Source organism: Myotis lucifugus, unplaced genomic scaffold (genome assembly GCF_000147115.1).
Source record: "Myotis lucifugus unplaced genomic scaffold, Myoluc2.0 scaffold_166, whole genome shotgun sequence".
Taxonomy (NCBI): domain Eukaryota; kingdom Metazoa; phylum Chordata; class Mammalia; order Chiroptera; family Vespertilionidae; genus Myotis; species Myotis lucifugus.
In genome coordinates this window covers 2,794,819-2,821,994 of record NW_005871214.1, presented here as the reverse complement: position 1 = coordinate 2,821,994, position 27,176 = coordinate 2,794,819, and the positions used below count along the sequence as shown (strand labels likewise).

The 27,176-nt window shown below is 40.6% G+C and overlaps 1 protein-coding gene across 1 annotated transcript in view; it reads right to left on the bottom strand.

Moving 5' to 3' along the window:
• The window catches only part of LOC102417944 (reticulon-1-like), a gene marked incomplete at its 3' end in the record, with an annotated part of 101,021 nt that extends 74,265 nt beyond the window's left edge, over positions 1 to 26,756 (bottom strand). The window contains exon 1 of the mRNA XM_014462019.2: positions 26,345 to 26,756. Within this exon, the coding sequence (XP_014317505.2) occupies positions 26,345 to 26,582 (238 nt within the window). The remainder of the gene's footprint in view (positions 1 to 26,344) is intronic.
• Between the last annotated feature and the right edge of the window lie 420 nt (positions 26,757 to 27,176).

Sequence of the window (27,176 nt, the reverse complement as noted above, 5' to 3'; positions counted from 1 at the left end):
ACACAGGCAAAATTGAACAAATACTTCACCAAAGAAGATATATGGGTGGCAAACACGCATGGAAAAGATGCTCAACATCATGAGTCATTAGGTAAATCAATTAAAAGCCAATAAAATATCACTACACACCTATTATAAATTAAAAAGACTGATACCGAATGTTGATGAAGACACAGAGGGACTGGAATGCTCATATACTGGTGATGAGGATGTAAAATAGTACAATCACTTAAAAAAACACACAGGCAATCTCATATAGTGCTTCTGGAAATACATTTTAGTCCAACCTTTCTGAAAGAAATCTGACCATTTGTATCAAAAGCTTTAAGAATGCTCACATCTTCTGACCCAGAACTTCCACTTGCAGGAAATCATCCCAAGGAAATAACCAAAATCAGTGCACAAAAATGTAAATACAAGGAAGAATGTTCAAAATCAAGAAGTATTATAGTGGGGGGAAAATGATGAAAACTAAAAGGCTCAATGATAGGGAACTTGATCTTGTAGGACATCTGTAAGATGGAATACTAAGCAGACTTTAAAATTATTTTTATTGATTTCAGAGAGGAAGGGAGAAGGAGAGAGAGAGAGAAACATCAATGATGAGAGAGAATCATTGATTGGCTGTCTCCTGCACACGCCACACTGGGGATCGAGCCCGCAACCCGGGCATGTGCCTTTGACCAGAATCGAACTTCAGTCGCAGGCCGATGCTCTACCCACTGAGCCAAACCAGTTAGGGCAGACTTTAAAATTATTGAAGAATAATGATATCAGAAGATGTTGAAAATAGCCATAAAGTAAAAAACAACAACAAAAAACCAAGACAGCATACAGTATGTAAATGATGATCCCAGATGTTTTTGGCATGTGTGTGTGTGTGTGTGTATGTGTGTGTGTGTGTGTGTGTGTGTATACACAAAAAAAATATTAGTTTGTCTACTGAAGTTCTCCAGGGCAAATAACTGTGGACACCACATTTGTAAGATTTAATTCCATGTGAAAGCTGAGAGGGTGCAAAAAAAATCAGATGTAAAATTTTGGTCATTGTAGACATACATGATTGATGATATTAAGATAATTGAAATATAGCTATGCTTCTGACCTGGAAAGTCTCAGAATCTGTCTTTGCTTGTCTCAAGTATTTCCACTTCACTCTGGAATGGTCCAGCTTGGTTTATTTAGCCCTTTCCACCAACTCTGTGGTGCAATATATATTACTAAAGTGTAATGAGGAAGCAGCATCAGACAAAAATAAAGAGAAGCTTTCTCCAGACTAGTTTACCAGCAAAATCTTCCAGATTTCTCATTGAAATTCCTCATTATGATTTAAAAAAAAAAGACTTGAAAATAATCAACAGAATTAGATTATCAAGCAAATTCATTTGAATAGATAATATTTAGGTGGTTTTTTGTGTTTTTTGGTGGTTTCGTTTTTGTTTTTTTTTGCTTTCTGCCATTTTTTTTCATGTTTCTAACAAGTATGTGCAGATGAAACTTGGTTAAAGTATAAGTCAAAGTTTTATATGTATATTTATTTCTATAAAAATCCTTTCTGATTACAGGAACCCTGTTCTTCCTCTAAGAATGTTTAAAACACACATTAGCTTGTCTTTAGCTTTAGCCCATAAAATACATTATGATTTCCTTTCATTACTAGTATTACTAAAATTATTGCTATTTCAAAGTAATGCCTGCTTATGGAAACCTGTTAAACAACTCGAAGAAACATAAAGAAGTAAAAATCTTCCTCCTTCCACCCAAATCCCACTCTCCTGAGGATCCAAGTTTTACTGTTTAGCTGTTATGCTTTGGCATGCCCTAAACCACTTTCATTTTACAGGCTTAAAAAAGCAAAAGTGCAGATCAGTAGCAAAATGTAGTGTGGTTTGCAAAGTCTCAGTCTACAAACATAATAAAATCAGTAGAAATGTATCAGAAGTGATTCAAAATCTTTACTAATTCCTATTCTGAAGCAAGAAATCTTCTCCATAAATTAAGTCTAAAAACTCAATAAATTCAGTTTGACCTACAGGGAAAACTCAGCTTTTCTTCCCCTCCCTCTAATACATATAATTAATTTTAGATAATGAATTTACATTGTAATATTCTCATTCATATAAAAAATAACTGAGAATCTGTTTTCAGTGTTAAACATGCGGGAGGGGCCATTAATTGGTTCTCTTCTGCCTTGTAAACTTAACCTTTTCTAAGATGACTTGATTTAGTGATATTCTATAATTTAACTTTCTATCTTTTGCTTTTTAAAAATATACATATATACATATACTTTTACTGATTTCAGAGAGGAAGGGAGAGGGGGAGAGAGAGACATAAAAACATCAGTAATGAGAGAATCATTGATTGGTTGCCTCCAGCAAGCCCCCCATTGGGGATCGAGCCCACAACCTGTGGATGTGCCCAAACTTGACAAAATGGGTATCCAGAATAGTTTCTAACCCCCCCTACTTTCAGCCTTTGGAACCCACTGCACGCTTTGCACGTCCATTTAATATGGTTCTACTCCTTCGGATTCGACTTCACTCCAGGAAAGGCCCTTCCCAGTCACTGGGACGAGACTTGGACTCAGCAGATTTTTACTGACAGCGATATTGGTTGTTCGTGAGCTCACCTAAGCACTGTCTCCATTTTCTCATCCTTAGAATAACTGCACTGATTGACTTCACAAAGTTGTTGAAGTCAATAAACTGGAAACCACCCTCCACTCTCTACCTTCAATTGCATAGCACAGACTTTCAAGTCAGCCTGACTAGCTCTACCCTTTTCCAGCTCTGGTATCTTGGGCTCATCGTATCCTCTCTGTGCCTCAATTACCTCACCTGCAAATTGGAAATAATAAAGTATTGCAAAATATGGTGGTTGTAAAGGTTAATTGTGATAATATTTGGACCCAGCAATCCCACTTCTGGGAACATATGCAAAGAAAATATCTCAAAGAGATGTCTGCACTCCTATATTCATTGCAGTATTAGTCACAGTAGCCAAGATATGGAAACAACCAGTGTCCATCGACAGATGAGTGAATACAGAAAATGTGGTGTGTATAAAGATGGGATATTATTAAGCCTTAAAAGGAAGGAAACCCTGCCATTTGTGACAACATGGATGAAGCTGGAGGGCATTATGCTAAGTGAAATAAGCCAGACACAGAAAGAAAAAAACTACATGATCACACTTATATCTAAAAGAAGTCGAACTCATAGAAACAGAGAGAATAAGAGTGGTTACCAGAAGCTATGGGTTACAGGAAATGGGGAAATGTTGGTCAGTGGGCACAAAGTAATAAAGATAAAGGAAAAAAGTGACAACATTTGAAAAGCACTTAATATATAGTATGAGATCAGTAAATGTTGGCTATCTTAAATGTTATATCGCTTCAGTCTTGTATTTATTTTCATAATAAATACAAATCTAAAATATTCTTCCATCTCCAGGCTTCAAAGCATTCACCAGTATCCCTCTGTGATCCCTCTTCCATGGGCTTGCTCTTTTGAGACACCTTATTAATAATATTTCCACTGACTAGATAAATTTTTCAATGAGAAAGAAACCAATCCTGTAGCCTCTTGAAGCCAATCTCTTTCTTTAGAAGCATTTGATGATAAATCACATGGAACTTTCACTAAGTCCTTAGCACAGATTTTTTTCCATGTCATTAATAAAGGTACTTTGCACCAGCAATGACTATATGGAGAGAATTATTGAACTAAATATTAAATACCATCAGGGACATTTAAGCGTCTGGCATTCTTAAGAGGATGTCTTTGCTCCACCTCTTCCTATATGTGACCAAGTTACTTACCTTTTTGGGCCTGTTTTCTCATTGATCTAAAAAGTCTAGGTAATAATTCATACTTCATAAATCAGATGTAAAAATGAAATGGTTAAAAATGTTAAATGTTGATTCTAAGTAGAGTTTGATAAGTTAAGGATATTAGCTGTATAGCAACCTTTAAAATAATAGCTAAAATGACAACAAAAGGAATAAAACAAATATTAATATATTTCTGATTAACTCAAAAGAGGGCAAAAACCAAAATAACAGAAGACCAAAAACCAGATGAGACCCATAAAAATTTTTCAATAGATTTAAGCCCAACTACATGAATAATAATATAAGTAACTAAACATTCCAATTAAAAAGAAGAGATCATCTGATTGGATAAAACAGCAAGATGGTATGCTGTCTGTAAGAGACATGCTTTATAAAGATTTAGATAGATTGAAAGCTGGAGTAGACAAAGATATACATGCAAACAATAAGCATAAGAAAGCAAGTAAATGAGATATACTTCAAAATAAGAATAGTTTTATAACTATGCATGAATCAACTTATCAGAAAGACATACCATTCATAGATGTGCATGCATCTCATAACAGAACTTCAAGTATATGAAGCCAAAACTGAGAAAATTAAGGGGATAAACATTAAAATCCACAACCATAATTGGAGACTTAAAAATCCCTTTCAGGAATGGTTAAAATAAGTACATAAAAACAATAAAGATCTAGAACAGCCTTCCTGAACTAGAATTTTAAGCACTTAAGAAATAATTTGATAAATCATTGATTTGAGAAATGTGTAAGAAATTTAAGCACCTAAAAATTATTTGAAAAAAATATTTTTTTCAATGTTCCCAAAGTTGGTACATAATTAGCACCATTCTAGATCCATAAAATAAATTCATTAGGCACTATTGCTTAATTATCTGCACAACCCTAGTTACAAAGAGTTAATAGAGAAGATATGAAAAATACTATTAACTTGATTTCATTGGCAGTTACAAAACGTTTACACCTAAAAATGGATTTGGATGGTAGTTACAAGGTTTTATACACTTTCAAAAACTCATCAACCTATACATTTAAAATGAGTGCATTTTATCATATGTAAATTATACCTTGATACATTTCAGTGAAAAAGAAAACCACTAGAAGATTCCACTACACATCTACTAGAATGGCTAAAATTAAAGAATATGACAATAAGTAGTGCTATTGAGGGTGTGGAACAACTAAAACTTTAATATATTGTTGATAGGAGTGCAGAGTGATATAACTGCTTCTAATAAAACTAAGTATAGGCCTATCCTATGCCTTCCCATTATACTCCTAGGTACATAATCAAGTGAAATATTTCCACCTGCCCACAAAATAATATGTTCAAAATTTTTCATAGCTGTAATCATAATAGCCAAAAATCAGGGTAGAACCCAAATGTGAATGGATAAACAAATTGTGATATATTCATATTGTAGAATATTGCACAGTAACACACAAAAAATAAATTCTCAATGAATGATTCCCAAAAGCATCTTAGCAAGCAAAAAAAAAAACCCACAAACAAACAAAAAAAGCCAGATACAAAATCATTCCCTTCGTATATGTTAAAAGACAGGCAAAATTGTTCTGTGGTGATAGAAGCTAGAATAATGGTTGCCTCTGGGAATGGGGGATTGACCAGGGAAGTGGTATGAATGAAGCCTTCTTGGATGATGGAAATGTTCTTTTTTGATCTGGGTGATGGTTACATCGATGTGTACTCACTGAGCTTTAAGAATAAGATCTGTTTACTTTTCTGTATGTAAATTACATCTCAGTATTTTTAAAAGATTAAATAATATAATTAGGTTAAATCACAGATCACCCTGACATGTGGATGATGTTTAATAAAGTATAGCTATTGTTGTTATTTTATCTTAAATACCTGTTAGTAACATCTGCTAAACATATGTAACTGTTCACGTTGAAAGCTAAGCTAAGACAGGAAAAGGAAGGCATGTGTGGTTTGAGAAGGGAATCTGTGAGTACAAAACACTGGAAGAAATGCAAAACTTGTAGACCCTGTGTCCTATAAATTGGTAAATTTCATAAAACGTTTATAAGTTACATAGCCGTTGGAGTTTTGTCACTAGTGTCATTTGTTTTCCAAGTCTTCCATTTAGAAAGCAACAATTATAGCAGAGTACTTTTTTACAAACATTTTAAAGGCACTAGGAAAAAAAAAGAGATTTATTTTAAGAAAATAAATGGGTTAAGATTTAGGTCGAAATCCCAAAATGATTTGTGTTTGTCCTTAATTTGCTCCAGGAAAAGGGCTGCTTTGAGAATCTCAGCATCCTCTTGGGACCCCCTTGCTCCCTGCCTCTTTGCAAGAATACAGGCTGGGTTAGCAATGGAGCGGTGAGACCTGCAGGGGCAAAAGAACAGGAAAGCGTGTGGGTGTTCTTGAAGGCACAATACCCAGGCCTTACTTATACACAGAACTTCATGGATGGAGGGGGCATGAAAAATAGATTGTAATAGTGGTCTGACTCTTCACATGAGAAGAAAAAGAAGAGTGTGATTATTATGTAGAAAAAGTGCTTTAAAATGGGAAATACAAAAGTAAAATAGGCAACATGCAGTGAAGAGGCACATGATGCCTTCTAAATGGAGTACCTGGAAATTTCAGGGCTTAGGTTTTTTTATTCTAGATGTCTTATTTTCTCCCCTGTACTCCACCAAAGAAAATTAGCCATACATTCATTTATCCTTTCATTCAATAAATATGTTTCGAACACTCTCACAGGCCAAGCATTGTTCTAAGACATGAACACACAATAATGAGACTCAAACAAAGCCTTCAGGGAACATATTTCCAGATATGAGAAATGAACCAGGTATTCACAAGTGAGTTGTCATCCCCGGGTGTCTGAATAGAGTTGCTGATACAATCCTTGGTTGCCTCACCATGTAATAAAAAAAAAAATTGGAAGTAAGTGAAGGTCAAAACCTCTGTTCTTGGAGAAATAACAACACTGTGAATGTGGAATGGGATAGAAATTTTAACAGAGTGGAGTAGGGGTAGGGGACCTCTTGAATTTGCAACCAGAGCCATCAAGTTCTTACACTAAGCCCCAGGGGGAGGGGAGGGGGTGGTATAGCTAATGTAAAGGGGAGGGGAGGTTCCAACAATTTCACTTAATATTTATGGATGCTAAATAATGAGATTATAAATATGCAATTGTGCAATCAATCTGTGTTCAATCAGTAGAACTAGTTCATACTTCTCCATATCATAAAGAGCTAATGAAGTAAAACTCTATTACCAAAGTAAAAATTTAATCACCTGATACATGAACTTGACATTGTAGATTCCCTGCATCAATTAAAAATTAAAAATTCAAAGGGTTCATACTTTGCATTTCTTGTTCAGTGTTTATAAAAGCACTAGCTTTGTGATTCCTAATGGTTTCTCTAGATCTGTATAATCAATACTGTGGATAACCATTACCTTAAAAACAAGATCAGCGAAATATGATTTGCAATGCAGTGCTATTATCTTTGAAAGTGTTTTACATTCATTCTCACTTCCTGTATCTGCATTCCACTTAACAGCATCACTATGCATCTGCATGTCCAAGCCAGAAACTGAAATAATGCTTGTCTCTTTCATTTTCAAGTTCTATCCACCGTACTTCATAAAAACTTCTCCATCCCAACCCCTCTCGCTCTCCATCACCATAGTTTTGGCCTCACCCTGTCTGACTGCTGTGGAGGCCTCTTAACTCACCTCCCACCCTTCGCCACGCTCCCACCACTCGAACCTTCCGTATTGCCAGTGCTTCTTAACACAAATTTGAGAGAGCATCTATCTCACCGAAAAAAACTGAAATGACTCTTTATTGTCAACAGAGAATAAAAGCTAATGTTCTTATACGCCATCCAACAGCTTTACGTCATTCACAGTACAGTCCCTATCCACTATCCCATTCTCCTTCCCCCTTCCCCAGCAGGATGTAGGCCCACATAAAACCACTTGTCATTTTCCCATCATTACAACTCTATTCATTTGCACTCACTGTACCCTCTCCCTAGAAGATTCTCCCCCACAATTTTCTAACATATGATATCTTTGGAGGCCCCCAAAAAGAAGTTATTTCAGGTAGCTGCCATGGACAATTCTATAGAGGACATACTAGAGGAGAAAAAAACTTTCCAGCATCATACCTACCTACACTATAGTAGATTAGGAACAGCAGTAGTTGGAACTATAAACATACAGTCGAAAAAGGCTCTAGATTTAAACATATGAACTTGGAGCAATTAATATATATAGATATAGATATAGATATAGATATAGATATAGATATAGATATAGATATAGATGATATAGATATAGATATAGATATAGATATAGATATAGATATAGATATAGATATAGAGTCTCTGTAACAACCTTGATGTCTGTAAGACACCAGCCAAGATTGGGTCATTATGGGCCATGAACCAGGTTGGATATAAAAAAAGGTCAGTAATGTTGCATAATGAGGATGATGGAAGAAAAGAAGCAGGACCAGAACCATGATATCTCCCCTACCCCTTCCTGGCTACAGGCTCACTAGTGCTTTTGTGAGGAAGGAGAAGCAACAGAATGATCTAAAGGATAAATCCTGGACCAGTTTTGCTTCTCTTCCTTCTTATTTTCCACTCTTGGCAGATATCACTCATTAATCCCATAATTTTTCTCATCTCAGCACCCATCTCTATGAGTTGGTGCACGCTCATAAACATGTACACACACGCACATGCACACAACACACATGCACACTCATCTGCTACTTGTTCCTGAGGTTCCCCAAGAGCACTACTCCCTAGTGTCTCGTATATTTCCCTCCAAGTAAGCATAATAGAAAAGGAAGAGTGAGTGTGCATCCCAAGGGCCTATGGATATAGCCCTGACTGTATAATGCAGGAAATTTATTGAAAGTCTCATATTTTAAAACTTCATGTGAATTTACTCCTTAATGCATCCATTTTACTTTGTAATAAAAACTAGTATTTTAAAAGGCTTACTATAGGAGAAAATTGACTTTGACTAGTGTGGCTTTGAGTGCCCTTGGTCCTTAGCCAGGTGTCTCCATCCCTGTTTGAGATTCACAGTCTGTCTGATTCTGAAAGCCATATGCATTCTCAGACAAGCAGTCACTTTGAGGAGGCTGCTTTTGCTTATGAACCAGGAATAATCTAGAGTCTTAAAGACAAATTCAAATAAAGAGCTATGTACCGCTTTGCCACCATTCTAGGAACCTAGAGTGATGGCAAAGAAAACACACACACACACACACACTCACACACACACACACACACACACACACACACACACACACAGGAATGACTCCTTTTTGAAAAAGCAAGAAGGAAGAAATAGGGTTTTAAGCAGTGCTGTTCTCTCTGAATAGTCTCCCTCAGGCCTTATCCTGCTAATTTCTCATCCTTTGACACTCAGTTCCAGAACCACTTCCAGCAAAAAGCTTTTCTAACCTTCCCTCTGTTAAGATGTTTGACATAGCATCATGTACATACTTCTATCATTATTTCTCCACAATAAAATACATTTATTTCTTTATTTTTCTCCTTCACTAGACTCGAAGTTTCTTGAGGAAAAAGCTTTTAGAAACGTTCTATCTACAACACTTAGCACAATGCCTGGCATGTAAGTGTAAAAGAATGAATAATTAGTTCCCATCTCATTACCACTGTCCACCATGAGCACAATACATTATAAAACATTTTTGTGTGCCAACAGTATTTTAAAGAGCATAATGATTCACAAGTGTTTCTATTTTGCTAATCAAAGAGATCTTCTGAGCATGCCATAAATATAGTAAGTGGAAAGTATTTTTAAGTTACCTGTTAACTTAGATCAGTAGTGTTTTGGTTTGCTCATATGGGCTCAGACAAGTTTTAGCTAAAGGTATAATGCCCCAATATTTAAAATGTATGTGTCATTTCAAAGTCATTCACAGGACTATTGCATAACAATTCCATGCTTTTACTGTAAAATCATGGAATCCTGAGACAAAAGGAATATAAAGCATATTTGAGATAATCTAGTTCAACCTCCCACCTGAAAAATAAGCCTTCTTTTAAATGTCCCTGAGAAGTGATCACAGTCTCTGCTTGAACCCTCCCAGGGGAGAACGCTCAACTTCATGCTACATTCCTTTTTTTTTGTATTATTGATTTCAGAGAGGAAGGGAGAGGGAGAGAGAGGTAGAAACTTCAACGATGAAAGAGAATCAAGAGCCCACAATCCAGGCATGTGCCCTGCCTGGGAATTGAAATGTGACCTCTTGGTTCATAGGTCAGCACTCAACTACTGAGCCACACGGGGTGGGGCATCTACATTCTTTTTGAGCAACTCGAACTCTTGACCCAACAGACTTTTCTTACCATATGAAGAAATAGCAGCATACATACGCAGGGCAGAGTAGTGAAGGGGGAAGCTGGCCCAGCCTACCCAGCCAGGCAATGAGGAAGGGAGCCCAATGGATTCTGACACTGAATCCATTTACACATCTCATAGAAAGACTTCCAGCCAGGACATCCATTTTACTTTGTAATAAAAAATAGTGTTTTAAAAGGCTTACTATTGTTGTGGCAGAAGGCATGGGAGAACGATCAGCCAGCACTCAGAGGGAGGAAAGTTTAACCTTTATTTCGCAGATCTGCTAGTCCAGGGGAATTCCGGATCCGAAGCCTGAAATGAACTCGTGGGGAGGCTCTGACCTATATCTCTCCTCCTGTGGCAGGTCCTGAGGGTCCCGGCAGCTCCGCCCAAGTCTTGGCAGGGCCTTGGGGGCATGCTCCACAGCTCTGCTCAAGTCAGCTATGGTGGGGCCCTGGGGTTAGGCTCTGGAGCTCTGCCCAAGCCAGTCAGCGGGGAAGTAAGACTACAGTTTTAACCAGGTACTGAACTAGGTTGCAAGCCCTCCCCCACCCCCCGCTCCCCCATTTTTCTTTTCACCATAGGAGAAAATTGACTTTGACTAGTGTGGCTTTAAGTGCCCTTGGTCCTTAGCCAGGTGTCTCCATCCCTGTTTGAGATTCACAGTCTGATTCTGAAAGCCATATGCATTCTCAGACAAGCAGTCACTTTGAGGAGGCTGCTTTTGCTTATGAACCAGGAATAATCTAGAGTCTTAAAGTCAAATTCAAATAAAGAGCTATGTACCGCTTTGCCACCATTCTAGGAACCCAAATCCACTGTTAAGCCCCATTTCACTGGAGCCTCTTTCATCTTAAGTAATTGCTCAGATTTCAAAAGGCTAGAATTGAATTGAAAAGACTGATGTCTTGCTTTCCACAAACTAATGACAGATTAATTGGCTATACCATTTCTACTATTAATAGAAAATGAAGCTCTATCTTGTAATGGTCACACCTCAATCAGCATCCCCTTTTTTTGAGGACAGAGCTGCCAGGTGAGCCACCAGGTGCTAAGAAGGAGGAACTGTTAATGGCAATTGTGTCAAACTAATCTTGGAGCAAACTACTGCATTTTATTATGTAAATTCTCAGGATAATTGAATGCCTTATCAAGGACATTCATCCAATTAATTTTTAAATGTTAACAAAATTAATATATCATCAGATAGTTTTAATCATAACTGCCTAGAATTGTTTTTTATTTTTTAAGTTAGCACTCTATTTTTAAAAGTTCAAAGTGGTTTGACATTTGAAAATTTTTTGCTGCTATTCTTATACAAATGGAAGCAAGAATTTACATTGCAATTGATTTAATATTGATCACATGAGTTATACATAAAAGAGTCAAATCCTACTTCTAAAATCTTTGAATAGTCATTGATTCACAAACTATTCTGTGAATAGTCTTATAAAATGTGTTATGATCCCAATATGGTATTAAGATCTTTTTATGTAATCACAGAAAATAAAAAGGAAATCATCAAATGATGAAATTCTGACACTGATTTAACCCTCTGCTAGGGATTATAGAGACTACTGGAAACACAACACCTATCTCAGGGAACAGTCTATAGAGGAGAAAGAAACATTAATGCACTCGGTACAATATGAACAAGGACATATAAGAAAATCATCATTGATGAAAGGATAGGAAGGACCCCAAATTCTTAGCTATTTTGTTTTGTTGTTGTTGTTAATCCTCACCCAAGGATATTTTTCCATTGATTTTTAGAGAGAGTGGAAGAGAGAGGGAGAGACAGAAAGAGAAAGATTGATGTGAGAGACACATTGGTTGGTTGCTTCCCACACATGCCCTGACCCAGGCTAGGAATCGAGCCTGCAACCGAGGTACATGCCCTTGACTGGAATTGAACCCAGAACCCTTCAGTCTGAGGAACAACATTCTATCCACTGAGCCAAACTGGCTAGGGCTTAACTGACTATTTTAATAGGACCCTAAGAAGACTGTGGTTTAAATAAACATTCTTGAAAATGCACCTGTGTTACCAGCTAGGCCTTGAACTCCAACATCTGGTCCCTCGTCCTGCTCAACCTAGTGGGATCTCAATGGAAGACTCCTTTCCATGTCTAGTTTATGTTGTGGCTGGAAACAAATAAACAGGATCATGAAAATGAGCTGTCACAACTACTCAGATTAACCAAATGATAGTGCAGTCTCTGCCATGTATTCAATAGGCCACAGGATCCTAAAGGTAATTTTAAAAGGTATATAAAATGTTTATCACAGTGCCTGGCTGCCTGTCACTAGGGGCTAAATAAATGTTAACTTCTTTCACTTTTACCTATTTCCTCTCTTTGTCTTAACTATCTCCGTTCCCCAATCAAAGCATAGAGTACATTTTTATATTGGAATATGGTAAAAGAAAAACCAGTTAATTCCCTGATGTTGCTCTCCAAACCACTGTATTTGTGAATCTCAATGCTAGTTGTGCAGAGGAGAAGACTTTAAAAATAATCTATACATATAAAAAGCCAGCAAGCAAAAGGGCATAATGACCATAGCGACTGGTTGCTATGACACCCACTGTGGCCAGCTAACAGCCTGATCAGGGGGTGGGGCTGGCCGGTCAACCTCATGGGCCCTCCTCCCTGCCATCCTGCCACTGATCGGACTCTCTCATCTGGATCAAGAGTGGGCCGATGGCCAAACGTCCCCTCCCTTCCCCCCAGCCAGCCCCACCTCCAATCAGCCCACCCCACCACAATAGGCCTGCAGCCCCTGCCCCCCCGTTGCAGCCCACCCCTGATCATACCCCTCACCCCAATAGGGGGCGGGGCTGGCCAGCCAACCTCCTGCAGCCCCTCCCCCTGCTGGCCACACCCCTGATAGGCCCCCACCACCCTGATCGGTCCGAAGCCCCTCCCCCTGACCAGCCCAGCCCCTGATCACCCCCCACCCAGATCAGGGGCAGGGCCGGCCAGCCCATGGCCCCTCCCCCAGGCTGCTGGCTCCCGATTGGCACTCCCACCCCATTCTGGGGCGGGGCTAGCCACTCCACCACCCAAAGCCCCTCCCCATGGCCGGTCCCACCCCCAATCAGCCTCCCAACCCCAACTGGGGGCAGGGCCCGCTGACCAATCGCCTGTGGCCCCTTCCCCCAGCCAGCCCAGCCCTGATCAGGCCCAATGGGGTGGGCCAGCCAGCCAACCTCCCACCATCTCCTCCTCCCAATAGGCCCAGCCCCCATCCACCCCAATTGGGGCCGGGCTGGCCGGACCCCACCAATACATGAATTTGTGCACTGGGCCTCTAGTCCCTTATATTTGAGGGGAAACCCTGAGCTAAATTATTCTCCATTTAGATAAAGTTAATGTGAGTCCTTTGGAAAATCTCCTGAGAGAGGAAGAAACATTTCGGCCCACATGGGCCTGACTCAGCCCATTGCTTGATTTCATTCAGCCTGGGGGTGAGAAAGCTCTGGGAAGCCCTCACAGAACACCCAGAGAACAGCTCCGACCTCTGACCCCCAGGGGATTGAAACAATTGTAAAGATGTGAATTACAATTTCACAGGGAAGTAAAGCCAAGAACCCTGATCTCACTCACTATAGATTCTAGAATTTAGGAAAACTTTGTTACCTACTTCTCTTTTCTTCTTTTGTTTTTTTATTGTTGTTGGTTTTTACAAATCCATTTAGACATAATACTAGAGGATTTGTGCACCAGTGGGGTCCCTCAGCCTGGCCTGCAGAGATCGGGCCAAAACCAGCTCTCCAATATCCCCCAAGAGGTCCCTGATTGCGAGAGGGTGGTTCTTGGGTGACCTACCCTGGAATCAGGCTCCCTCCTCTCTTCTCCCAATATTATGTCACTTACTCTGTATCTGTCTGGCTTCTTTCATCTCACTTTACCCTAAGTTTGGTGGTAACTGACAACTTGTGGACATTTAGCTGCAAAATGCAATTATTTAGCAAACAGGATTTACTTAGCCTGGAATCTAGTCAGCCTAGGGCAGGACCCTGCTCAATGTCAGGCTCACGTCCAGGGCCCTTCTGCCCAGGCAGAGTCCTGTGGTGGCGGGAACCTCCTTCTTCCCACCTGAGCTGCTTCTTTGCCTCCTTCCCTCCCCGGAGGTTGCTCGCTGGTGCTATTGTCCATCTGGAAGGAGGGAAGCTGCGGCCGGTTTCCCAGCTGAGAGTGGAAGTGGGAAAATTCACTGCCTTCACTGGAAATCGATATTAAGCGGATGGGCAGTGCGGGTGCCAGACATCGGGACCGCAGCCAGTAGGTCCTGCATGTCTCATCATTTAGCTAATCTAGTCCAAAAGTTTCTGTAAGGGCCAGACCCACAACCTCTGCAATGGGCTAGAGACCCAGTGGGGAGCCAGACCCGAAGTGGGGAGCCAATGGACTAGAGGGGTCCCAGCTTGTGAGAGGGTGGTCTCAGGTGATGCTTCTCGGAATTCGGGCTCCCCTTCTCTCTGGTTCCAGGTGCGTCACCCGAGAAACCGCAAGCTGCCAAGTCACTGCAACTCGGCAGCTCCTGCGTTGAGCGTCTGCCCCCCTGGTGGTCAGTGCGCATCATAGCTACCAGTCGGATGGCTGGGCGGTCAGCTGGTCAGCCAGTCACTTAGGCTTTTATATATATAATTTATTTTGCTTCCTTAAAAGGCCTCCTTCCCTCTGGGTACTTTTCCTTAACTCTCTTTCACCCTTTTTCATGTCTTCTTTTAATTCCCCTTTTTTTCTATTTGTGTCCATTCCTGGGGTGAAGCTTTCTCCCTCCCGCCCCATTCCTCCCCGTTGCCCCTCTCTTCTCCACCTTCACCTCTCTCCTTTGTGTCTCTTCTCCTGTCTCTCCAGCTAAGTATCCTCCTAAAACTCCCTTCTCTCTCTGGAAGATAAAGCTGATAGTTACCATAACCTGATAGTTACCTTGTAAGACAGTTTTATTTTTCCTTATGGTGCAGGCAGTGTGGTGCAATAGAGAAAGCATGAGACTTGAGAGTCTGGGTTCTTGTGATCCACCTATGTACCAACTTCCCCTTTTATGAACTGAAAGTTACGTTTCACAAGATATTATACAATAGATCATATCAATCCAATTCAATATCCAAAAGACATTTTCACACGAATGATCACAGTGGAAATACAATCATTAAATGTTAAGTTGACCTTGATGTCCCCTACCTGCAGAATGAAAGAGCTTTTGTTATTGACCAATTGATAACGGTTCCTTTTAAGAACCAATGTTCTTGGGAATTATTATAATGGTTAAATACTAGTAAGCACCAAGCACAGAGCAGATCGCTACACTTAAAAAAGAAAAAAAGGAAAACACCAATAGCCTTGAGGGACAACCACCAATAGTTCCCTGCTCCTGACACATGTTTACCTTCAAGACAGGATACTTCTGGGCCTTAATTCTCTAAACAGCACATCACCTCTCTTTAAAAGTATTTTTTAATTCCTCAACATTATTCATACAAACAGAACCAATTCTTACTTCTAAGACTTCTGGTATGTAAACATCCAAATTATAAACAGGAACTGCTGGGCCTTTAAAAGATTATACAATTTCTGGGAAATACTACTAGGTGTTTGTTCTTTCCCACACTTCTGGGAAATAAAATAGAAGCACGTCTCTAATGCCATGGATCCAATTTAAAAAATAACTCACACAAATTCAGTTCTGATAATGTAAACATACTGGGTTGCAATTTACTCTTGTATTATTAATAACAAAAGGTTGCTAAACAGATTAATAGTATGCTAAGTAGCGGCAACTCCAAAGTTTCTATATATAAATGCGCTTAGAGGCCACAGTCTGGTTGGAATAGAAGCCAGTGGATTTACTTTGAAACTGACTTTGTATAGGAAGCCCTCTGTCTTTACTTTGATGATGTGTTCATACATAAATCAGAGTAGTATAGATTTTTAAAAATTATAGTATGCACACTTTACATAAAATTGAAAAAAACATGAATTGTCCACATCAGGTGTTATTTGTTTACTTACTTATTTATATATTTACTTATTTACTGTGGCTCTAGATGGCTGATAGGGATTACAGGGAGAATTAATATGTTCCCCACCCCAAGCATCTCCTGATAATAACAGTTAGTGGATGTTGTAACAACTGGTTCCAAAAATTTTAGCAATGACTAAAGTGTACACAGAAATGTATTGTGAATAGACACATCACTTCTCTGGACACTAAAAGTTCTCAAAGACCCACCATTTAGCTCTTCCCAGAGTTGAGACTAGCAACTGGCCATTGGAAGAGCTGAGACTGGGATCGATACATGTCTCCAAGTCCATACACATTCTCCCACTTCACGATAGCCAGTTTGGAAGAAGCCTGGCTCAGAAACACTTCGAGGGCCAAAAATTCCATTACAGTATATTCTTGAAACTAACAAAATAGCATTTATAGAATGTAGACTTTTTCCTCAATTTAGACTGATAGTATGACTGTATTGTTATTTTGCTGCATTTATTTTTATATCCTGGTTATGTATTTAAGTGTCACCTACTCTACCACATACCTGTGTGTATGCAAACACACACATATAATAAACACTTAACAAATATTTGTTAAATAAACAAATAAATGATTCAGTGAGATTTTATTGAACCATAAAACTATCACCCCTGTGTAAACAGCAATCTATATGAGAGTAGCTGGAATTATTGATTTCTAAGAAATAGAAAGTTATTCAATTCTTCCATCCATGAAAAGCCTCTGAAAAATCCCAGAATTTGTGTAAAAAAATGGTGTTTGTAAGTGCATTTTCCTAGGCAGAGATTCCAAAGCTTTCATCCATTTCTCCAATGGGGGTCTGTGATCCTGAAAAGATTAAAAAAAAAGTACCAGTCTAATAAACCCTCTCTATTACATCCCTTATGTAATATAAATGACCAGCCAAACGATACTGGTCTACTTATGAAAGACTTAACCTACAGAGCTATATACTAGTCTGCAGATATATAACATACCTCCTGTGACAAGAAACTCACCACCATGAGGCAGTCCAAACTACTTTCATATTTTGCAACTTAGCTTCTGATTGACCACAGCTCCACCCTCCAGAGTCACACAGAACATATCCAGCCCCTATGCCCCTTGACAGCCCTTCATTTATTTTTACTTAGACAGCTGTCATGACCCTTCCTATCCTCTCGTATGCAGCCTGTACATCCCCAGTTCTTTCAACCTGGAGCTCTCAGTGCACTCAGGACTCTGCCCAACCCAACGTGGTGGCCCTCCCAGAGCCAAGTGCAACTCTCACATCCTCGTTCTGTGAACCAGACTAACAGTTCATCACCTGAGGGCAGTTGGTTCTCCCAAAAACTCCTATAATTTTTTTCTTTATCTGTTCTACAGTTTCACCATGACCCTCCAATTCTGTGCATGCAGTTTGTTTGAGGATCCTGTTGCAATGATCCCTGTCAAATGTCCACCCTGTAAATGTAACTGTTTCTTTTGGTTGAGGTTCCAATGGATTCTTAAGTTCTATCATTCCAACTTTTAGCTGCCATCTTTCTTCACACAGCTTCTCTCTCTCTCACTTTAGTTCAGACAGGTTTTCATATAGGTTAATGCCTTATAAATATGCAACTTTGGCTACACAGTCTTTTTATGTTTATCTTATGTTATAATGCCCAGAGTTTTTAGCTGCTAGAAACAGAAGTGTTAGTCCACTTATGAAAGACTTAACCTACAGAGCTATATACTAGTCTGCAGATACCTCCGAGCCCACACAGTGGGAGGTGGGGTGCGGGGCTGGCTTTCACTGTGAGAGAGGCAGCCTCCTCCAGACGGACTTCCATGCATACCTGGGACCGCTTCCTGTGGCCATTGCTTCCACTACGCAGGAGAACCCAATAGACCCCATCTGCTGCCCCCTCCCTCCAGCTGGCCGCACAGGCACACCTCAGCCCTGTTCCAGTCACAGATCACTCTTGAAAAGATGAGGAATGGAGCTGGACATCACTCCAACTGTACTCCTCAGAGCCAAAAATATCTTCCAGTGTGGACTGCCGGAACTGAATTCTCCCCACTCCCATTCCTCCTCGCTCTCCTGCCATTTCCCACTGCTATTTGCTGAGGTCCCGATGACCAAGCAAGCATTTTCTATTAAACCACTGGCGTAGCATGCTTTTTTTCTCGATCTTTGTTCTCCTAGGCCTCTTTTGCATCTGACAGTGCTCACCCGTCTTCCAAGTATCAATATATTGCAAATATATAGTTATTTGCAATTTGCATGTACCTCCTCGTGTTACTTCATTTCACCTCCACAACAGCTCTGTAAGACAGCCAGGACAGCAGTACCATCCCTGTTTTACATACGAAGAAACTGAGACATCAAGCAGATGTGCCCACATGGACATGATGCTAGGTGCCAGAGCAAATACCAGAAAAATCTGCCTTCTCAGGCAGGGTTCTTTCCATACCAAGCCATCTTGGCTTCCATGATACTATAATGAATAGTTACCATTTGATGGCCAGTTACTCTACCTGATGTAGTCTTGTAGACATATACTTACTACAGAATCTGAGGCTCAGAGAGATTAAATAACTTGCCTAATGCCACTCAGTTAGTAAGAGAGTAGGAGGTCTTGCTCTGTTGTTGGCCCCCTGTTCTTCCCATACTACAGAATCTTTCAAAACCCTAATTTATTCTATGGCTGCTCTTCTAACTTTCTAAATCTATACCAACATAATTAGATTTTCATTTCCAAAATCTATTCCTTTATCTACCATGCCAAGTGGAGATTTCCACTCACATGGCTTCCCACCATTTCAAGCCTCATATGACTAAAAATGAATTCGTTATCCTCACCTCTCTAACCGGGTCCCCCTCCCATCTCTGTAGTACCAGCATTTGCCCAGCCACAGCGCACAGAACGTTAGAGCTGATTCATTCCTCTCCTCATCCCCCATATACTGTCAGTCACCAAGTTCTACTGGATGTTCTTGTGAAGCCACTCATTTTTCTGCCTCTTCCTTCCCACTGTTACTTATTCAAGGCCCTGAAACTGATGCTATCGGGTCAGCTGTCTTTCAGCAAAATGTGCAGTTTTCAAGATCCCGCCCCCACTGAGTTCATCTTCTAAGCACTGTTTCACCAACCTTCCTTAACACAGCTTTATATTCCTTCCTCCACATATACACCTTCAAAGTGCCCATAAGCCATAAACAAGGAGTCTAGAAGCTTCATATGCAGCTTTCAAACCCCTCTCCCCCTGAACGTGCCTCCCCTTATCCGTCTGGGCAGGTTAAACCTTATTGCTTATCGTTATTGCTAAATTGCCTTTCTGCTCACTTCTGCTCATCCCTCGTTTATCCACCTTTAGGTGTAAGTCACACTTCACCTCTTCCAAGAGACCAAGTATTCTGGAACCCATAAAATCATAAAATTCCTGCAGCACTTACAGCTTGCACCATCCATCCAAGCACCAGGCTGTTTTCTGACTCCAGTAGTTTATTTTTGCTTTATATGACAGTAAACTCGAGAGAAATGGAGGAAAGGGGTATAGCTCATGCTCCTCTGTTCCCCACGACTCCTAGCAAAAATGCCGCGCATAAGGAGGAGGTTCAATAAATCGCTGCATCTTAGGTATGTTTCCCTGGATTGAGGTCTGTGAGTCACCTCAAGGGATCTTGAAGCAGGTAGGCTATAGACCACATTTTGAGAAGTCTTGATTTTTCATGATCAGTTGAAAAAGTCATGCCAAAGGTAGATAAGACATTGGTGTTTATTCTTATGCTCGTCAATACATCAGCAATAACTTGAATACACACAATTTTCTGTTATCTAAGAGTTGTTGTTGTTGTTTTTTAAAAAAAGAAGATGTGCTATGCATAAAACAAATTCCAGGTATTTTGAAGGACATGAGATACTCAATAATTCCTCACATTCCAGAAGCAAAAAGTTGATGTATAACTGGTTTTATGCAGTAGATGAATTTGAAATTGGATGCGAAAGCTAGAATGCAGAACTGGTCCAGTTAAAATGTAATTCATTAGGCAAACCAGCAAATATTTTATAATGAATAATCTGACATAAATGTACAGATAGTAAGGCCGAGAAGTAAACAGAGATTCAAATGATGCTTTTAGCTTTACAGAATTGTTTAATGAATTTCCAAGACATTTTAGAATATGTTGAATATGTATGGAATTAAATACAGTAGAAAAAAATGAAAATGAAAGTTGAGGAAACAGAATAAAAGAGATGATTGCAGATACGTTTCACATTTAGATTAATAACCCACGATAGATAAAATTGTGCAGTTCTGAAGAAACAAATATGTTACATTATGGAGTTTTTTCAACAATGGAGAACTAGAGAAGAATTTAAAGAAGGCCATGATTTTGTAGGGTGCATTTAAGGTAGTCAATTTAAAGTTAACTATGGTTTTTACAATGTACACTATTTCTTTTTTTTAAAATATATTTTATTGATATTTTTACAGAGAGGAAAGGAGAGGAATAGAGAGTTAGAAACATCGATTAGCTGCCTCCTGCACACCCCCTCCTGGGGATGTGCCCGCAAACAAGGTACATGCCCTTGACCAGAATCGAACCTGGGACCCTTCAGTCCGCAGGCTGACGCTCTATCCACTGAGCCAAACTGGTTAGGGCGATGTACACTATTTCTGATTTCATTAGTGTGCTGATCACTTTTGAGAAATATGCCTATGGTAACAACCACACTGTAAAGTTAGGGTATTGTTTTATTTTAGGAAGATATAAAGATCTTGGTGTAACTAACATCTTTCTTTCTAAATTTCCCCTAATAAACAGCAACTTTGCTTTTACTTGAAAATCAGTAACTGAAAGACCTATTACTTTTCTGGGCAGTCCTAATTATTACAACTTTCTCCTTCATGACACAGAAATCTGCTCCTGATTTACCCTCCAGTCCCAGCTCTGCCCTGCAAAATCGCCCGGGGCAAGTCTTTCTTTGCTTCACAGGAGTTTTTCTACTCAGTAGTATGTGAACTTAACTTTCAGATCTCCTTGAATTCTTCTTTTCTTCTGGCTAAAAATTCTTAATTTCTCCAGCCATTTCTCAAGTGGCATTTTCTCTAGAAGCCTCACCAATCTAGTCACGCTGCCCTCACCATTTTTTAGCTCACTAACATCTCACGAAGTATGGCTCACATCATTTAGTACAAGACTCTGATGTTGACCCACCTAGAACAAAATCTAGGGAAACTACCTCATCTAATGTGCACCCAAGACTTTCTATTAATACTACCAAAAATTGCATAAGCTATTTTAGTAATTGCATCATAGCACTAGCTCATATTTAGTTAATGACAACCCTTAACGTTCCCATCCGCCACAATAAACTATTTTAAGTAGTGTCTCCTATGTTCTGTACATATTCAATAGAGACTCTATAGTTGGGACTTTACATTTACAATTTTACAGGCAACTATTTGTCTGTCCCCTCTAAAAATCCCTAGCTTTTAAGCCCAGGCAGCCCTGTCCTTTCCTAAAGATATCAGCACCTGGTTCACTGTCACTCTCCAGTCTCTGCCATGGTTCTTTGTCATATCAGTAATCAGAGGCGATTATTTCACTCCTGGCCTTGCCGTTTTTCTGGACTCCACTCCTCCAATGACCTTGTCCTCCACTCCATCTCAGTCTCCCACTCCCCTCAATGACTGTATCCCCTTCTTAACCCATCTCAAACACCCGTTCTTTCACTGCCCTCTCTACTTTACAGTGCCTTTTCCAAAGCTCCCTTAGTCAATCATTTATTTTAACTTTAAAAGAAAAGCACAACTAACTAATCCAGAGATCTTTGAGTAATATTCAGCCACAGCTATTTTTATGAAAAGAATAGAACTAGATAGATAGATAGATAGATAGATAGATAGATAGATAGATAGAATTTATCCCCCCCCCCCCCCCAGCTATATTATCTGAGCAATCCATGCTCGTTAGATTATTACAATGCCCTTCTAGTCTAGCTTCCAGCAATGACTTGAGAATGAGGACAATAAATGTGACACAAAAGCAATTGTTTAACTAAACCAAATACTAATATGAAACAGAAAGATGCACATGTTCTAGGAAACCACAACCTGTGTTTAGCACAGATTCTTACCCAAAGGAGGCATTCAATAAATGTTGACTAAATTGAATTGATAATAAAAACTTTCCATAATCTGTGCTATCCAGGATGGACCGAATATTGAGCAAGATAATCCACAACTCTTCTCCAAGCCCTCAGAATAAGACATACATGGACAGCCTAGAAAAAAAAGAAGGGGGCAGGAAGGCCTATAGTATACTGGCGGAGCAATGAGCAGGATAAGTTTCCTGGAACAGTAAGTTCATGAAGAGGAAATTATGCTGGAAGCCTTGATAAAATTTATCTGTGCATTTTAGGATATGTGACTGTTTCTACATTTTAATTTAACCTAATTTCAATTCCCTAAATGAAAGAATATATAGTGTACTTACTGCCAGAAATGTTATTTATTATATCCAGAGGCTATATCCAGAGAAATAAAGTGCATTAGAAACTCTTTTATTCTTCTTATATGGTCTGTAATATATTCTAAAAGCAAATGAAGTGTTCCTTCCCATTTCAATAGAACTGATGTTTTCTCAAAAGATGAAAGAAGACAGAAGATTGAGATTATACCTTCTGAAAAGGATTACTGGGAATGACTCCGAATAAAAGTGTACACACGTCTATCAAACACATCCACAAATGAAGACAGTCAATCCAACCTCCACACGAAGTTTAGATTATTGGTAATGTGTATTGTACAGTGTATTATATTAAATGATATAAACATAGATATATAATCATTCTGAAAGCTATGTAAATGATTATAGACTAAGAATAGTTTTTCTAATAGAGTATCACAGTCAGCATTTGAAAAATATAAATTTATGAGCACTGTGGTCCAAGTAGAAGGTAATGAGGAAAATCTCTTTTTTACCAATCATCTAGAAATTTAAGTCAAATTATCTATAACTCAATATCACTGAAACAAATCTTACTGGACTGATTTCTCTACACCATTCACTACTTTGTTCTTTATTTTGCCCTCCAAGCATGAAGCAGTCAATGAGTTAATTTCCAGATCAGCCAAGGAGTTAACTTCTTACCACTGCATTTCGATCAAATGGTCTATTTTAAATTCTCCCTTTAAACAAAGAGCCATTCTTCTATCCTTGTGTTATTGTATGCTCCTCTTGAATAGTTTCCAGGAATAACAGATCATGAAAAAAAAGCCACAGTTGCTCTTAACATCCTTTGTATAAAGTTATTAGATGATGGCACTGATTCCTGATTAACAACTCCAACACGCTGTAGCCTACACGTGGTGTATTAACAGTTCCCTTGGCAACAGACATCATTTTGCATGCCCATTATAAATTTTAAACATGAAAAATTAAAGGAAGTGTTACTTTTCATTAAAAATGTTATACCACAAAAGGGACAGAAGCAATAAGACTACCTAAAAATGGGAGTACTGATGGAAGTGTCATAGTGTGGCTTTAATGATGTTTAAACACGTATTCATTTTAGGACACTACTGAAAAATATTTTTGGAAATGTTTCTTTAAGAACTTTAATTACCATTAATGTTTAAAAATAAATGATAGAATCTCTGTCCAGATGACATGATTGATGGTGTTTTTCAGGGAAAAAAAAAGTTTTAAAAACATCAAAACCTGCCTTACATTGTGTAATTCCATCTGAAAAAGAAACAAAATCTGTTTACAGTGCCTCAGGACAAAATCTAATTTACTTCTTAGTTTGATTTGAGTCCCAAAGAGCACCATTCTCTTAAAAAGGTAAACAGTGTGTTTCATAGGCTTCCACTGGATTTTACGTCTGATCAAGTTAAAGATACACCTGCTGACTTTGCTTATAGCAACAGAACTGCCAAAATAACAGACAAGAAAGCTGGCCCAAATTCTATTTGTATTTTTCAAGATCTAGTTATTTACTTAGGTATCATTTTTGGCACCTGAGTCTCTTATAACAGTCCATGCAGTCTACCAAATAAGAAACATACATGTTTAAAACATTAAACAATAGACAGTTATATGAGAAATTCCTTCAGAAATAACAAACTAAAAAATTCTATATAAATATGTGCTATAAGATTTTATCTCTATAAAGTAAGGCTCCTGTTCCCTCCCGTCATTTTCCTCCCATCCAGACTTAACATCATGTTTGATTTTGTTAGTGTATTTGTTGCCTAGGATAGGAAACCCCTATGACAGCTAACAAGGCCCAATATTTCTACAATAATAATTATGATGATGATGTTGAAAACTGCAAATGCCTGCTTTGTGACAGCGGGAGATGTTCTAAACATTGTATAAACAGCAACTCATTTTAGTGAATAGTATGTTACTGAACACTGGGCACAGGGCTTCCTTTCCCTAATTCACCTGGAGACACTAATGGGAGATAGGCCATGTCTATAAAGAAATAATTTACTTTGATGATGGTGGATAAAGGTTCTGAACCATGAGCTACCCTCATCAAAGAATGGTAATGGTAACCCAACAAAAGTGGTACCTTTATTTACCTATTATCTTTTGCCATCTTATTTTGCAATGATAAAGAGTTTTGTTTTCACTTTACTTAGGGGAAGAAGTTGAAAGACAGGCTAGGCAGCCATTTTAGTCTTATCCTCTCCCCTGACCCCCCACCCCCACCCCCAACCTCTCATATAATAATTAACATAGGACAAGTGGGTTTTTCAGATTTAAGTCTTTCTTTTCTTTTTGTTTTTTTGCTTGTAAGATGGTCGCTTTTTCTCTTCCCTTCAGAATGTTGCCATTTTATTCAACGCATTCCCCAAGCCTCCTTCTCTCAGCTCACATCTTGTACTGGAGCAGAGTTAAAGCTGCCTAAGGCCACGCCAGGCGACCAGTAAGAGGCGGTGGCTTCAGAAAGGGGTTCCCCTAAATCAGCTGGCAAGAGTGTGAAGGCCATTCCCCCCACTTTCCCCTCGGCTGGGAGCTCCCACCACCCCAAGCCTGGGAAAGCTACATTTCCAAAACTACACACTCCCATTCCACCACAACAAAGCTTTCTCAGAGCACACAACACAGCACCCTCTTCCCCAGGCCCTAGGAAAACAGCGCTCCCAGGCCTGGCGATCCTCCCCAAACGTGCCTCCCTCAGCCCCGGGCCAGGACGTCCCAGGCCCCCTAGTCCCCGCTGGGCACCCAGGCGCTCTGGTTCGGAAGCGGGGGAGTCAAGCCATGGGAGGCTGAACCCCGGGCGATTTTCAAACGCCCGGGAGAGTCCAGACTGCTAGTAAGCTCAACTTCGCCCACTCACCACCCAAGTGGGGTCACACCACAGCCAGGCCGGCCACTTGAAGGGGTTGCAAGTTTCAGTGCTCCCTGCAAGAGTCAGGGTTCCCTGCATCCGGGCAGCTGGACCGAAAGGCAACCCCCAGCCCTCTGGCAACGCTGTCCCTCCTGAATTAGACATACACACCCTGGGATTTCTGTTTCCTGCGCAGAGAGAGGGAGAAATGAAGGATGGGAGGGGGGACCGGGAGTGAGTAGGGTGTGGCAATTGGTGGAGGGAACGGGTAAGGGCCGGTTAAAGTCACCTCTCTGCCCAGGACAGAGCCGGGGAAGGGGCAGCGGGTCTGCCTGTCGCTTTGTTGTTGTCGTCCCAGTCGCTGGCGCGCACGCTGCAAACACGCCCCCCAAATCGGGGCCGCCGGCCAAGAGGCCCCTAACAGCCCCAACCCCTTGGCAGAAGGAGGAAACTTGTACACAGGCACTCCAGCACCAGGTGCTGCGGTTTGCCTCTGAGGGCCATTTTAACAGCCAGAATAATGATGATCATTAAATAAAAGAATCAATAGTATTTTGCTGTCTTTCCAAGTCTTTGGAAAAAATGAAATTCAGGTTTTCGACGGATCCGCTAACATTTACAGCCCCCTGAGACGCGGCGGGGTGGGTGGGCGGGGGAGATTGGTGCTCAAGGTGGGGAGCACGAGGAAGGTGCAGGGGCGCTGCGGGAAGGGGGGCAGGCTGGGGGCCCGGTCCCCACGCCATTTGCGGGGATGCGGCGCCCGCCCGCCTTACCTGTGGATGCAGTTTCCATGGCAACGGGCGGCCGGGCGGGGTTCGAGCCCAGTTCTCCAGGCGCCGCTTCCTCGGCCCCAGCGCCCAGCCCCCGGCTGGACTCCCCCGCCTGCGGCGCCGGCCTCGCCCCTTTCGGCGTCACCGCTTCGTCCTCCCCTTCCTCCCGGTCCCCAAACCACTGGGACCCGCGGCCGGCCAGCGGCAGCAGCTCTTCTTGGGGATCCGGCGGCGCGGCCATGGCTGGCGGTCCCGGGCGCAGCGACGGCGGCTGGGGGGATGGAGGTGCGGTGGCTGGACCGGCAGGCGCTCCCTGCTGCTGCTCGCGCCGGGACTCGGGGCTTGGGAGGCTGCGGTGTAACGCGCCGCCGCCGCCACCGCTCCAGCCGAGTTGCGGCCCGCCGCGCTCCCCGATTTAGCTAGTCATCATCAAAGAAGAGTGACCATGAACGGCGCAGCGCTCCTCATAAACTTCCGGGCAATCTCCTCACGACATGCTAGCCTGAGAGAACCAGGGGGAACAGGAAAGATTTAAGCAAGATGTAAATAGAGGGAAGCAAGGACAGCCCTGGAGACAGAAAGACCCACTTCCGGCCCTGCTTAGGAAGCGGGAGCGGCGCTCCCATATGAGGAGGTTGAAAGGAAGAGCATTCCTATATTAAACATCTACGCTCAACAACGTATGTGAAGAGAAATAAAAGACATAAATATATATATTATTACTTGTATTAAGAAATTAAGAGCATAGATGAAATAAAAACACAATAGACGACGCCGTAGGACATACAGTGGCGGCGGAGCAGAGCAAATCTTAGGTAATAGGGAGCAAGAATAC